General features: G+C 40.0%; 1 protein-coding gene across 1 annotated transcript in view; it reads left to right on the forward strand.

Annotated features, from left to right (window-relative positions):
• Nucleotides 1-10232, forward strand: part of LOC134221437 (uncharacterized) — a 133404-nt gene extending 123172 nt beyond the window's left edge. The window contains exon 4 of the mRNA XM_062700629.1: nt 10098-10232. Coding sequence (XP_062556613.1) covers nt 10098-10232 — 135 coding nt within the window. The remainder of the gene's footprint in view (nt 1-10097) is intronic.
• The last annotated feature ends 6002 nt before the right edge of the window (nt 10233-16234 follow it).

Below are 16234 nucleotides of genomic sequence, written 5' to 3' on the forward strand. Positions count from 1 at the left end.
CCATGTCTGTAATTTCTATTAGAATTATTTTCCTGAAAAAGTAGAATGTACTCTCCATTTAATTCCACCAATTATTTCGATATCTTTGCAGATACGTATTTCGTCCTCAACAGTAAGTTCGTCCACAGTGTCTCGTACTTGACTCTGCAGCATTATTTTACTAATCTACCTAGCGAACAGACCAACTAATGCTGCTCAATGCCTGTTACGAATATAAAATTGGATGCACTTCTACTGAATGGCATCACTTGTCCATTGCTCATCCATGTCTGTAATTTCTATTAGAATTAGTTGCCTGCAGAGGTAGAATGTACTCTCCATTTAATTCCACCAATTATTTCGATATCTTTGCAGATACGTATTTCGTCCTCAACAGTAAGTTCGTCCACAGTGTCTCGTACTTGACTCTGCAGCATTATTTTACTAATCTACCTAGCGAACAGACCAACTAATGCTGCTCAATGCCTGTTACGAATATAAAATTGGATGCACTTCTACTGAATGGCATCACTTGTCTATTGCTCATCCATGTCTGTAATTTCTATTAGAATTATTTTCCTGAAAAAGTAGAATGTACTCTCCATTTAATTCCACCAATTATTTCGATATCTTTGCAGATACGTATTTCGTCCTCAACAGTAAGTTCGTCCACAGTGTCTCATTGGATGCACTTCTACTGAATGGCATCACTTGTCTATTGCTCATCTTACTTACTTACTTATGGATCCTGTACACCTCCGGTGGTGCAAAGGGCCGACTTGAAAGATCTCCATCCTGAGCGATGCCCGGCTATCGCTTTAACCTGTTGCCAGGTTAGATTTCGGTCGACTTCTTTTATTTCTTTATTGAGGCTTCTCCGCCATGAGCCTCTGGGTCTGCCTCTGCTGCGATGTCCCGCTGGGTTCCAGTCTAATGCTTGCTTACAGATTTCGTTTCCGCCCCTACGTAGAGTGTGGCCGACCCAGCCCCACTTCCGATCCCGAATTTCTGTTGTTATCGGCCTTTGGTGACAACGACGATGGAGCTCGTTGTTTGAGATCCAGTTGTGAGGCCACCAGGCCCGAATTATATACCGCAGGCATCTGTTAATGAACACCTGCAGCCGTTGAGTGTTCTCCACTGATACACACCATGTTTCGCTAGCGTATAACAGCACAGATTTCACGTTAGAGTTGAAAATTCGTATTTTGGTGCGTTCACTTATCTGCCTGTTTTTCCAGATATTTCTTAAACTCGCAAAGGCAGCCCTTGCTTTCTTGATCCGTGCGCCTATGTCGATCTTGGTACCGCCGTCTGACGCCATTTGGCTACCAAGATATTGGAAGCTTTCAACATTCTCCACTGGTTGCCCGGCTACTGTGAAACTGGAAGGAGTCACCGTGTTTACATCCAACGATTTGGTTTTGTTGACGTTGATGACTAAACCTGCTGAGGAGGAGCGATCAGCAAGGTCGTTGAGCTTACTCTGCATATCAGAGCGCCGTTGCGCGAGTAGTGCAACGTCATCCGCCAATTCGAAGTCGTTTAGGTGCTCCATGGTTATAGGCTGCCATAACAGCCCGCGGTTTGGTTCACGGTCAATCGCATCTACCAGAATCTCATCGATTACGATGAGGAACAGTAACGGTGATAGAATACATCCTTGCCTCACACCAGCTACGACCCGGATAGGGTCGGACAGGACCCCATTGTGCAGCACTCTACACGAAAAGGCCTCGTACTGTGCTTCGATGAGGCCGATGATTTTCTCAGGAACCCCCTTGCGTCTCAGGGCGCCCCACATATTCTCGTGATTGAGACGGTCGAAAGCTTTTTCGTAGTCAATGAATACCAAGTAAAGGGACTCTTGGAATTCGTTGACCTGCTCCAGAATGATGCGGAGCGTGGCAATATGGTCCACAGAGGATCTTCCGGCACGGAATCCGGCTTGCTGCCGCCGGAGAGTCGCATCGATCTTCTCCTGAATCCGGGCTAGGATAATTTTGCACAGAACTTTGAGAACGGTACACAGCAACATAATGCCTCGCCAGTTATCGCATACAGTCAGGTCACCCTTTTTGGGCACCTTTACTAAGATACCTTGCATCCAGTCGACCGGGAAAGTTGCGGTGTCCCAGATATTATGAAATAAACGATGCAGTAGTTGAGCAGATGTCATGGGGTCAGCTTTGAGCATCTCGGCTGATATGCGGTCGACCCCTGGGGCTTTATTCGATTTCATGCTTTGGATGGCTGTTTGAATCTCTAGCAGTGATGGAGCTTCGGTATTGACGCGTGTTATACGTCGGATCCTAGGCAGATCATGCCGAGGTGGTGATGGCCTGGCTGGCACTTGAAAAGTTGTTCGAAGTGCTCGAACCAGCGTTTCAGCTGGTCAGTTGGGTCGGTCAATAACTGATCATTCGCGTCTTTCACAGGCATCGTTGCATTCATCTTCGCCCCGCTTAAGCGTCGTGAGATATCGTAGAGGAGGCGAATGTCCCCGGTTGCGGCGGCTCTCTCTCCTTCGTCGGCCAGAGAGTCTGCCCACGCTCGCTTGTCCCGTCGACATGAGCGTTTTACTTCCTTCTCAAGAGCCGTGTATCGTTGACGGGCTAAGACTTTGGCTCCTCTGGTTTTCGATCGCTCTATCGCGGCTTTGGCTTCTCTTCGCTCCTCTATCTTCCTCCAGGTCTCATCGGTGATCCATTGTTTTCTCTGGGTGCGTAGTTCGCCCAGATTGTTCTCGCTGGTGGCGATGAAGGCATTCTTGATGGCGGTCCATTGGTCTTCCACGCTGCCACCTTCCGGAATATCTGCAGCACGCGTCTCCAGTTCTTCAACGAAGGACCGTTTCACCGTGGCATCTTCCAGTCGGCGTGTGTTGAATCGTCGTCCAACTCTTTCCTCCTGCCGACGAATCCGCGCAATGCGCAGGCGTATTTCGCCGATGAGGAGGTGATGATCAGACGCAATATCGGCACTACGTTTATTCCGTACATCAAGAAGGCTCCGTTTCCATTTTCGGCTGATGCAGATGTGGTCGATTTGATTTTCTGTAAAGCCGTCACGGGAGACCCACGTGACCTTGTGAACCGGTCGATGAGGAAGAGCGATCCCCGATCACCATGTCGTTATTACCACAAAATTCTGCGAACAGCTCTCCGTTTTCGCTCATTTCTCCGAGACCATGGCGTCCCATAATGCGCTCATGGTTCGAGTTGTCGGATCCGATCTTCGCATTGAAGTCGCCCAAACAGATCTTGATATCACCCTTCGGAATTCTATCTACGACGGCATTGAGTTGACTGTAGAAGTTCTCTTTGTCTTGCAGATCGGCAGCATCGGTTGGCGCATAACATTGGATTATAGTAAGGTTTCGGACCCGTGTTCTAAATCTGGCAACAATTATCCTTTCACTTATAGGTTCCCACTTCATAAGCGCAGAGTGTGCCTGAGCGCTTAGTAGGAAGCCAACTCCGCGATGCCGGGGAGCGTGTTCACCTCGTAAACCAGAGTATAGCAGAACTTGTCCCGACGGCGTTCTGTGTTCTCCAAAGTTTGGCCAACGGACTTCACTCAGTCCCAGGATCTCAAGCTTCATGCGGCGTGCCTCATTGGCAAGTTGTGCCAATTTACCCTGCTGGGCTAGGGTTAAAACGTTCCATGTTCCTATTCGTGTCCGTTGTTTCGCGCTAAGAGTCGTCGCCGTAAAATCAGTCCGTATTCTTTCATTATCGGATTCTCGAACAAATTGATGTTTCGGGAACAGTAGGTTGTTGGCCCAAGGTTCCCTATCCACCGGGATGGGGCTGCCATCTTAGGTATAGCTTCCGGGGAATAGCATTTCATACTCAGCCGCTGGATGCCAGAACAGACGCTGTTGGAGCCGCACCTCCTTGGTGGACAGACGCTCGATCAGTCGGGTCAAATTTGTTTAAAGTCCCACCCAACACCAGGACTAGGCTAGTGCGCTTTGAGCGGCACACGGTCGCTTTGATAGGGCCTGCTTGGGGACACATGCAGCTTTTTATAGAAGTTCAACAGAGCCCACTGTCGAACCCCACCACATCCTAGGCAGACCCCACAGTACGCACCCTCTCACTCTAGCTGATGTCAGAAGGACAACAGTGCCCAGGCTGCACTACCAGCTAAGTACGCAACCCTTAGCTGGCGGTCAATTGTCATCGGAAGACCCGTGGAAGCGTGAGTATTGGAACTTGTGAGGACCAGAGCTATGTTAGGCGCCCCTTCCCGGATGTCAACTCACCATTTCGCAGCCCTCTATTGCTCATCCATGTCTGTAATTTCTATTAGAATTATTTTCCTGAAAAAGTAGAATGTACTCTCCATTTAATTCCACCAATTATTTCGATATCTTTGCAGATACGTATTTCGTCCTCAACAGTAAGTTCGTCCACAGTGTCTCGTACTTGACTCTGCAGCATTATTTTACTAATCTACCTAGCGAACAGACCAACTAATGCTGCTCAATGCCTGTTACGAATATAAAATTGGATGCACTTCTACTGAATGGCATCACTTGTCTATTGCTCATCCATGTCTGTAATTTCTATTAGAATTATTTTCCTGAAAAAGTAGAATGTACTCTCCATTTAATTCCACCAATTATTTCGATATCTTTGCAGATACGTATTTCGTCCTCAACAGTAAGTTCGTCCACAGTGTCTCGTACTTGACTCTGCAGCATTATTTTACTAATCTACCTAGCGAACAGACCAACTAATGCTGCTCAATGCCTGTTACGAATATAAAATTGGATGCACTTCTACTGAATGGCATCACTTGTCCATTGCTCATCAAGGTCTGTAATTTCTATTAGAATTATTTTCCTGAAAAAGTAGAATGTACTCTCCATTTAATTCCACCAATTATTTCGATATCTTTGCAGATACGTATTTCGTCCTCAACAGTAAGTTCGTCCACAGTGTCTCGTACTTGACTCTGCAGCATTATTTTACTAATCTACCTAGCGAACAGACCAACTAATGCTGCTCAATGCCTGTTACGAATATAAAATTGGATGCACTTCTACTGAATGGCATCACTTGTCTATTGCTCATCCATGTCTGTAATTTCTATTAGAATTATTTTCCTGAAAAGTAGAATGTACTCTCCATTTAATTCCACCAATTATTTCGATATCTTTGCAGATACGTATTTCGTCCTCAACAGTAAGTTCGTCCACAGTGTCTCGTACTTGACTCTGCAGCATTATTTTACTAATCTACCTAGCGAACAGACCAACTAATGCTGCTCAATGCCTGTTACGAATATAAAATTGGATGCACTTCTACTGAATGGCATCACTTGTCTATTGCTCATCCATGTCTGTAATTTCTATTAGAATTATTTTCCTGAAAAAGTAGAATGTACTCTCCATTTAATTCCACCAATTATTTCGATATCTTTGCAGATACGTATTTCGTCCTCAACAGTAAGTTCGTCCACAGTGTCTCGTACTTGACTCTGCAGCATTATTTTACTAATCTACCTAGCGAACAGACCAACTAATGCTGCTCAATGCCTGTTACGAATATAAAATTGGATGCACTTCTACTGAATGGCATCACTTGTCCATTGCTCATCAAGGTCTGTAATTTCTATTAGAATTATTTTCCTGAAAAAGTAGAATGTACTCTCCATTTAATTCCACCAATTATTTCGATATCTTTGCAGATACGTATTTCGTCCTCAACAGTAAGTTCGTCCACAGTGTCTCGTACTTGACTCTGCAGCATTATTTTACTAATCTACCTAGCGAACAGACCAACTAATGCTGCTCAATGCCTGTTACGAATATAAAATTGGATGCACTTCTACTGAATGGCATCACTTGTCTATTGCTCATCCATGTCTGTAATTTCTATTAGAATTATTTTCCTGAAAAAGTAGAATGTACTCTCCATTTAATTCCACCAATTATTTCGATATCTTTGCAGATACGTATTTCGTCCTCAACAGTAAGTTCGTCCACAGTGTCTCGTACTTGACTCTGCAGCATTATTTTACTAATCTACCTAGCGAACAGACCAACTAATGCTGCTCAATGCCTGTTACGAATATAAAATTGGATGCACTTCTACTGAATGGCATCACTTGTCCATTGCTCATCAAGGTCTGTAATTTCTATTAGAATTATTTTCCTGAAAAAGTAGAATGTACTCTCCATTTAATTCCACCAATTATTTCGATATCTTTGCAGATACGTATTTCGTCCTCAACAGTAAGTTCGTCCACAGTGTCTCGTACTTGACTCTGCAGCATTATTTTACTAATCTACCTAGCGAACAGACCAACTAATGCTGCTCAATGCCTGTTACGAATATAAAATTGGATGCACTTCTACTGAATGGCATCACTTGTCTATTGCTCATCCATGTCTGTAATTTCTATTAGAATTATTTTCCTGAAAAAGTAGAATGTACTCTCCATTTAATTCCACCAATTATTTCGATATCTTTGCAGATACGTATTTCGTCCTCAACAGTAAGTTCGTCCACAGTGTCTCGTACTTGACTCTGCAGCATTATTTTACTAATCTACCTAGCGAACAGACCAACTAATGCTGCTCAATGCCTGTTACGAATATAAAATTGGATGCACTTCTACTGAATGGCATCACTTGTCTATTGCTCATCCATGTCTGTAATTTCTATTAGAATTATTTTCCTGAAAAAGTAGAATGTACTCTCCATTTAATTCCACCAATTATTTCGATATCTTTGCAGATACGTATTTCGTCCTCAACAGTAAGTTCGTCCACAGTGTCTCGTACTTGACTCTGCAGCATTATTTTACTAATCTACCTAGCGAACAGACCAACTAATGCTGCTCAATGCCTGTTACGAATATAAAATTGGATGCACTTCTACTGAATGGCATCACTTGTCCATTGCTCATCAAGGTCTGTAATTTCTATTAGAATTATTTTCCTGAAAAAGTAGAATGTACTCTCCATTTAATTCCACCAATTATTTCGATATCTTTGCAGATACGTATTTCGTCCTCAACAGTAAGTTCGTCCACAGTGTCTCGTACTTGACTCTGCAGCATTATTTTACTAATCTACCTAGCGAACAGACCAACTAATGCTGCTCAATGCCTGTTACGAATATAAAATTGGATGCACTTCTACTGAATGGCATCACTTGTCTATTGCTCATCCATGTCTGTAATTTCTATTAGAATTATTTTCCTGAAAAGTAGAATGTACTCTCCATTTAATTCCACCAATTATTTCGATATCTTTGCAGATACGTATTTCGTCCTCAACAGTAAGTTCGTCCACAGTGTCTCGTACTTGACTCTGCAGCATTATTTTACTAATCTACCTAGCGAACAGACCAACTAATGCTGCTCAATGCCTGTTACGAATATAAAATTGGATGCACTTCTACTGAATGGCATCACTTGTCTATTGCTCATCCATGTCTGTAATTTCTATTAGAATTATTTTCCTGAAAAGTAGAATGTACTCTCCATTTAATTCCACCAATTATTTCGATATCTTTGCAGATACGTATTTCGTCCTCAACAGTAAGTTCGTCCACAGTGTCTCGTACTTGACTCTGCAGCATTATTTTACTAATCTACCTAGCGAACAGACCAACTAATGCTGCTCAATGCCTGTTACGAATATAAAATTGGATGCACTTCTACTGAATGGCATCACTTGTCTATTGCTCATCCATGTCTGTAATTTCTATTAGAATTATTTTCCTGAAAAAGTAGAATGTACTCTCCATTTAATTCCACCAATTATTTCGATATCTTTGCAGATACGTATTTCGTCCTCAACAGTAAGTTCGTCCACAGTGTCTCGTACTTGACTCTGCAGCATTATTTTACTAATCTACCTAGCGAACAGACCAACTAATGCTGCTCAATGCCTGTTACGAATATAAAATTGGATGCACTTCTACTGAATGGCATCACTTGTCCATTGCTCATCCATGTCTGTAATTTCTATTAGAATTATTTTCCTGAAAAAGTAGAATGTACTCTCCATTTAATTCCACCAATTATTTCGATATCTTTGCAGATACGTATTTCGTCCTCAACAGTAAGTTCGTCCACAGTGTCTCGTACTTGACTCTGCAGCATTATTTTACTAATCTACCTAGCGAACAGACCACCTAATGCTGCTCTATGCCTGTTACGAATATAAAATTGGGTGCACTTCTACTGAATGGCATCACTTGTCTATTGCTCATCCATGTCTGTAATTTTTATTAGAATTATTTTCCTGAAAAAGTAGAATGTACTCTCCATTTAATTCCACCAATTATTTCGATATCTTTGCAGATACGTATTTCGTCCTCAACAGTAAGTTCGTCCACAGTGTCTCGTACTTGACTCTGCAGCATTATTTTACTAATCTACCTAGCGAACAGACCAACTAATGCTGCTCAATGCCTGTTACGAATATAAAATTGGATGCACTTCTACTGAATGGCATCACTTGTCCATTGCTCATCCATGTCTGTAATTTCTATTAGAATTATTTTCCTGAAAAAGTAGAATGTACTCTCCATTTAATTCCACCAATTATTTCGATATCTTTGCAGATACGTATTTCGTCCTCAACAGTAAGTTCGTCCACAGTGTCTCGTACTTGACTCTGCAGCATTATTTTACTAATCTACCTAGCGAACAGACCACCTAATGCTGCTCTATGCCTGTTACGAATATAAAATTGGGTGCACTTCTACTGAATGGCATCACTTGTCTATTGCTCATCCATGCCTGTAATTTCTTTCCTGAAAAAAATATTTTAAGCTCTTTTTAGATATTTAGTTTATAATACCTCGGTATTAATGTTTGCGAAAGTCTACAGTGATTCAAGTGCCTTTACCTAGTGATTTCAATCTCGAGTACGGATCGAGAACGGTCATAAAGTGCATCATAGAACTCATAGTTAGCTCTGACCGCGATAAGGTCTCTGTGGTTATAAACAAAAGTGGAAAATAGCTCCAGAGTGATCGACCGGACACGAGTGATTATGAAGAACAATGGCACACCGTAAAATCTGTGGCTGTCCGGCCACGTGTGGTGCAAGCTCGCTTGATTGATCACTCTTGCATGTCGCGCGTTTGTTACCACTCCCTGGGCCAGAAACAAAAGCCTCCGCTATTATAGGCTGAACCGACAGAAAGTAAGATTCTGAATGGCATCACTTGTCTATTGCGCATCCATGTCTGTAATTTCTATTAGAATTGTTTTCCTGTCAAGACGAGTCCGCACTAGTCCATTTAATTCCACTACCTTAACAGATACGTATTTCGATCTCAACAGAAAAGTTCGTCCCAAGTGTCTCGTACTCGACAGTATTATTTAACTTATCTGCTACTAATCCTAGCAAACAAACCACGTCATGTTACCTATGTTATAAATTTGATTTTTCAACCTTGCTGGTGTAACTATTGTGAGAATTTAGTTCAGTTTGATTATATAATAATTATTCATATATTACAATTTTTACCTGTTTAAATTCTACTGGCGTTCTAAAGAAACCCATCAAGCTCAAAATAAAATCGATCTATAGGGCGATGCTGCAATCAATTTAATGATTGACAGTTAGGTCGAAAAAAATACAACCCGAGCAAGAACGGGCAGGTTCGTCTAGTTAGTAGCGACAAAGTGACGTATATGCATCGGGCTCTTCAACCGAAAAACGGAAAACATGTTATGTTTTAATTTGGTGCATAGTCCTAGTCATTCTCGATCTCTCAATGCAGACAGGGGGTAGAGGTTGAATTTGAATATTTCCTTTTTTTTGTAACTAAAATAACGAATCTCCTGTTATGTTATCTTACCTGTGGAAATTATTTCCTTAAATCGACTACTGTACGATCCGAAGTCGTAAATTGAACACAATCTGGAAAAATATTCCAATTCAATAAAATAAATCTCTGCGGGGATAAAAATCAATTTACAATCCACCCATTGGACCAGTAGACGGCCATCAAATATAAATAATGGAACCGACACCGAATGAAAGGCACAATTTTGACAATACATACTTCCCAGACAAATGGCCTCGAATCATTTCCAGGGAAAATGGTTCCCTCATTACGGCCTGTGGTAATTTTCAGGAGTTTAATTTATTAATTGCCCCTGCCAGTGTCGGTATCGATATGAGCGAACGCTTCAAAGTGCTTCTCGGACTGGGCGGAGCGTGGCGTAGTGAAATGCCAATGTTTTTCGCGGCAGCCAATGATTCGGCGTAATGTCAACCATTCGAATCATTTATTCGGATTCGCAGTACCCAAATATATTATGGATCATATTATTAATTAAATTTATTACTCTTACATGTAGTATTTTTTTCTGGTTGAAATGTTGAAGGTTGATCAATATCGTGAAGAGAAAAAAGGTGAAAATTCTTTATTTAGGACAAGAATTCATCCCTTTAATAGTATTCTTATCTTAATTAATCGTTGGATTAGGAAAATTATTTCGAGCTTTTTAGTGGAATGTCTTCACTTGACATAATACGAGTTTGTACCTTCCCATTCAGTTCCACCACTTGATTATACCTTGACAGATACGTATTTCGACCTCAACAGTAAGGTCGTCGTCAGTGTCTCGTACTTGACTCGACGTGTCCCCGACTTAGTCGAGTCAAGAACGAGACACTGAAGACGACCTTACTGTTGAGGTCGAAATACGTATCTGTCAAGGTACAATCAAGTGGTGGAATTATATGGGAAGGTAAAAACTCGTTTTATGACAAGTAATCGTTTGAGATTTTTTTGAATTCCTCCGTGAGTGTTTCTGGAAATGTCGTCGGAAATCATAAAATATCTTTGGCAATTCAGGTTACAGTTTTTTTTCAGAAATTTGTTTATATCGTTTCACAAGTTTCGGTCAATAACGACAGCAACTGCGAATTGCAATGAGAGAATAATTGGGCACCATCACCCAAATTCACATGAAAAATTGCTACTCATCCTCATGTAGAAGCGGATCTAAATGAAGTAGTTTTAATTCGTCTTGTAAAAAAAATCAACAGAATATGATCATACGGTGGGTAAATGGAGAGTGGCACATCGGAGAACACACAAGAGGGTAGAACAGGAAATGAGAGAACATGCTCTTGAAAAATTATCGAAAAACTTGTGTAGCTTTTTGCCAAGAGCCCTCATTTATATGTACGAGAGAAAAACTTTTAATTAAAAATCAACTGCTGCTGCCATAATATGCCATCATCCATTGGTTCATTATTCGCAAAACTTCGTCGTGTCGTTCGACAATCTAAAATCTTTGTAATTCAACGGAGCGATAAACTTAAAGACTACTTGTTGCCGCTGTCGATTTTTTGAATAGATTTTCTGAGCTGTTATTGAAATAAATTAAAATCTTCGGTGAAATCAATACCCACTGATTTTTTTTTTTAGTTTGTCAAATGAAAACTCATTGGCCATTACTTCAATCTGCTGGGAATTAATTTCAACTTTCAGCACCCATTGCGGAACTCAGCAAAGGGAAATTGTTTCTAACAACCCTTTAGCAAAACCGCAAAATCATTCTCAGGCACCACATGTGGGTGGTATCCGATCCGTTTGGAAACGAAAAGGCATCCTCTGACTGGCAGCCTGTTGTTACTCGCGTGATTGCAAATTTCGCCGGTCGTTCGGCTTGGGTCCACCCCCTGGGTGAATTCCTTGCACCTTGTACGGCGTCCTGCTTTTCGGAATCCAGTAGATTGGTTGATATGGCATCGCCGGTCTGACCACAACGAGGGTTCGTTCATTTGCTTGGTTCGCTGAAACCGAACAGTTCGAGTGCGGTTTGTCCGAAATCAAGGGCCAACAACGATTTGGGCTGTTTGCAGTCTAGTAGACCATCGATTGTAGGTTAGGCACATGTTTAAACAGCGTGTGTTATGAGTGTTACACAATATACGACTCATCATCTGTGTTGTGCACACAAATGTGATCAATCAAGTATACTTAAAAATCAATTGATAATCAATGGATTCGAGTGAAATGGGAATCATTGCGGCGAACGCAGTAATATGAGCATCACTAGTGAGTAAATCTACAAAACCAAAAAAATGTGGGGTGCATCGACGTAATCGACGTTTTATTAAATTATTATTTATTGAAACAACCTACTCGCTTCACCCATTTCACCAATCAATTCCCATTTCACAATTCTCGGTTCAGAAAAAAATATTTTAAGCTCTTTTTAGTGGAATGTATTCAACCGTCTGAGACGAGTTTAGTACTCTTGATTAAATTCCACTACGTTTTGTTATCTTTGCATATACGTATTTCAACCGCAACTGTCTAGTCGTCTTCAGTGTCTCGTACTTGACTCGACTTAAGTCAATCAACATTTTATTGAACTGAATCCAAATTTGAAACATGCATATCTCCAGCAGGCCGTACTGGATTCATCTCTATAACAGTTCAAATTCATAAGCTGTATGTCCGCTGATTAACAATGTGAGGTGTTGCGGTGGGTTTTTTAAGTTAGTAAACCAGATAATTTAGAATTGTCAAATATTTTCACTTGATTTCAAATTTAGTTCAAGTTGAGTGAACAATTCCTGATTTATGGGGTTCTATTTGGAGAGAAAGGCTGTTACATTTTTTTCTCCTTGTTGGTGGCACAGACCCTTTAGTCCAGATTTTACAAATATTTATTAAAAGTTATGTCCTACTGATCTCCAAAAGGTCAAGGGGAATAATTCGCAGATTTCTATTAAATTTCACGGAAACCCAGCAGAACTGTTCAATAAATAATTTTACAGATTTTCGTTGGTTTTGACAGTTGAACAAAGGAACAAGAAAAATTCACCGAAATCTGTGAAATGATGCAAGTGTGTATGAATCTGTTTCTTTTTTGTTTTTCACTCTTTGCAAATAAATCTGTTCTTTGATTTTACACCATCTAAACGATTTCATAATCGTTATTTAGTAAGTGCGAATAATAGAAGGATATTTGAATTTTCTAATATCAAACTGTAAAAAATGCACAACGGAGCCACAGCCAATGTATTTTCAGCGCACGCACTTCTATGTCTCTGGGGTGCACTTTTTTAATGGTTTGACGTGACATTTAGAAAAAAGAATAGATATAGAATAGAATTGAGATCAAAACACCGTTTAGGTGAAATAAAATCAAAAAGCAGATTTTTTTGAACAGAGTGTAGGACAACCGGAGCTACTTCTAACGGCGTTGCAGTCTTGGATAATCAAAACCAATGTTTTAGATTTTCCCGACGTTTTGACTTTATTTCGAGTCTTCTTCAAGGGGAGACTGTAAATGGGGGTATTTATTTTTGGACAGCATATAATTATGTTTAGACTTACATTCTACGAAATCGTTTGTCGTTCAAAGGTACATATTCTGTTGGTGTCAATTTTTAAATTGTACATCGGCTGTGAACGGAGGGAGAGTGTTTCAAGGCTGTATGTCATGTTGGTCAAGCTATGTCACTTACATATTAAGCTAAGTGAAACGAAGCGATTTTTGTAACAGTTAATTTCACTTAGTTGCTCACTGGATTTTCACTAAACTTCTATCTTCCCCTATGGCGGTAACGGTTAGTTTGAAGATGGTGGATGCATAATTGTATTATCATTTTTGAAATATTTCCCGAATTGATTGTAGTATGGCAGCGTAAGGGTAAAATCAGCAGTGATTCAAATCGTTCGGGGTTGTCAGTTTGAATATGAATCTGAAACATTCATTTTCCCAGCAGCTCTAGATTCATTTTTTATACCAGTCAAATGTCAAAAAAATAAAACTGGTATAACGCTCCGTTCTATTTTCTGCAGATTTGAACCACGGTTGAATCACGAGATTCAAATATTTTCCAATTGTTTTGGTGCATGAATGCGTCATTTTATCTATACGGATCAATCCACTTTGCAATTACGGTGCCTTTCTTGGCGCCAACATGATGATTTCATTAAATTGAAAATTTGAAAAACATGAATAGAACACTGCTGGGGAAACCAGCGAATTTGTTCTATTTGACTCCAGATTCAAACTAGAATAGAGGTCCAAAATTTGTAATGAAACTGAATCACTCCTGATTTCACTCTAAGTTGTGTTTAGACCACTGTTGACTATATGACACATTTCAAGGAATGATAAGGTATTAGAGTGATAACTACTATCTAACACTGTGACGTGTTCGAGATCGAATTGGAGATCGTGATCAATACAGTGCTCTATGAGCGCTGTTTTTTTCCCTTAGTGATAATATTTATGTATGTGTCTTAGTATATCTAATTTCTGTCAGTTTGTTTGTTGATGTGTGTTTCGATGGATTCTCAGCGGTTGTATCAGAGGTATTGTCAGGAATATATCGTCTACATACTTTCTGAGAATAGAGACTGTGAATGGAAGAGAGGACATAGCTTTATCTATTACTGTGTCCAATGCGATATCTGCAAGAATTGGTGACAGTGGGCTACCCATAGCTGTTCCGAAAATCTGCTTATAGTATTGACCTCCAAATTTAAAATAGCTTGCTTCCATGCATAGTTCTATGATTTCTATAAACAGGTCTATGTTAATTTCCGTGTCGATTTCTGCCCATCTTTCTATGATGCTTTTGCGAACTAGTTCTCTGGGTACGTTGGTAAAGATTGACCAGGGATGCCAGTGGATATTTTCAAATGTCTTCACAGTCGAGTAAAAATGTCTTCAAATGTCTTCAATATCAAAATTATGATTATCAGTGAAAAAATTTAAAAATCCAATAGGTTTGTAACTTCAATCATCTCCTTGTTTTATGTATCGTTTATTTTTTAACACTCAAATTGTTAGAATTCAAAAGAATATGTACTCTTTTAAATCTTCATGAGTAACGACAATGACTTTTCCTTGGATTTTTTAATAAGTCTTTAAATATAATTCCAACGGATTTTTCTAACTGAATTTCCTTGTGGAATTCTTCTGAATTTATATTTAAAGACTTCTTTAACTTTCACAAGATTTTCTGAAGAAATTTCCGGAAGAATTTCTGGAGAAACTTCTGAATAAATCCCTGATGGATTTATCGGAGACTTCCTAAAGGAACTCCTGAAGGAATTTCCGGAGGAATTGCTGTTGGAACATCCAAAAGATTTTCTGAGGGAACTTCCAGATAAATTTCTGAAGGAACTTCCGGATGAAATGTTAATGGAACTTCCGGAGGAATTACGGGAGGAATTCCGAGGGATTTTCGGGAGAAATAACTGAAGGATTTTCCTGAAGAGTTCCTGGGGGATTTTCCTGAGGAATAACTATAAGGGTTTGCAGTGGAGCTCCTGAAGAAATTTCTGAATAAACTTAAGAAGAAACTTCTGAAATACTTTTTGAAGGAGCTTTCTGAGGTACTGCTGCAGAAATTTCCGAAAGAATTCCTAAATAAAATAACAGAGAAATTCCAGAGGTATTATTGGAGAAACTTTCGGCAACATTATTGGAGCACCATCAAGAGGAATGGAGAAACTTCCGAAGGGGTTCTTGGGCGGAATTTTCGTACGAATGCCTGCAGGAGCTTCGAGGGGAATTCCTGGAAGAAATGCTGTAGAAAGTCATGAAAGAAACAAACTAAGGAATTTCTGAAGGAACGACTGGAGGACTTTCCGACGGAATTCTTGGAGGATCCTACGGAGAAAATTCTGGACGAACTTATGGAGGAGCTCCTAGAGGTACTTTCAAAGGAAATTCTGGAGAAATTTTCTGAAAGATCTCTGAAGGAATTGCTGGACGAATTCCTGGATGAGCTTCATGTTAAATTTCAGAAATAATTCCAGAGATGGATTTACTGGAGAAATTCTTAAAGGGATTTCCAGTTGAAATACTGGCAGAGTGCACAAAGATATTTCTTGAAAAAGTACCAAAGGAATTCAAGGAAGAATTCAACAAGAAAGTGTATCGAGTTTACCCTGAACTTTCTACTGAATCTTTAATAAAAACTCTGGCGGATTTGTTTATGAAATTCTTCTGATTATTTTCCAAAAGATTCTCCTGTACAAATTAAAAATAATTTACCGTGGCTATTCTGTCGACATTCGTAAGAATTTTCTATGGAAACTAAAGGAAATTTTCTGAGAAAATTGAAAATTATTTCTTGTGGAAATTTAGAATTTTCCGTAAAAATGTGCTACATGGAAAATCCGAAGAGGCATCCCTAAAATTTCAAATACAAATCCGGAGTACATCCCACGAAAACATAGACAAATTTCTTGTGGAAATGAAAATGAATTCTTTGTGGGAGTTC

Source organism: Armigeres subalbatus, chromosome 3 (genome assembly GCF_024139115.2).
Source record: "Armigeres subalbatus isolate Guangzhou_Male chromosome 3, GZ_Asu_2, whole genome shotgun sequence".
Classification (NCBI taxonomy): Eukaryota; Metazoa; Arthropoda; class Insecta; order Diptera; family Culicidae; genus Armigeres; species Armigeres subalbatus.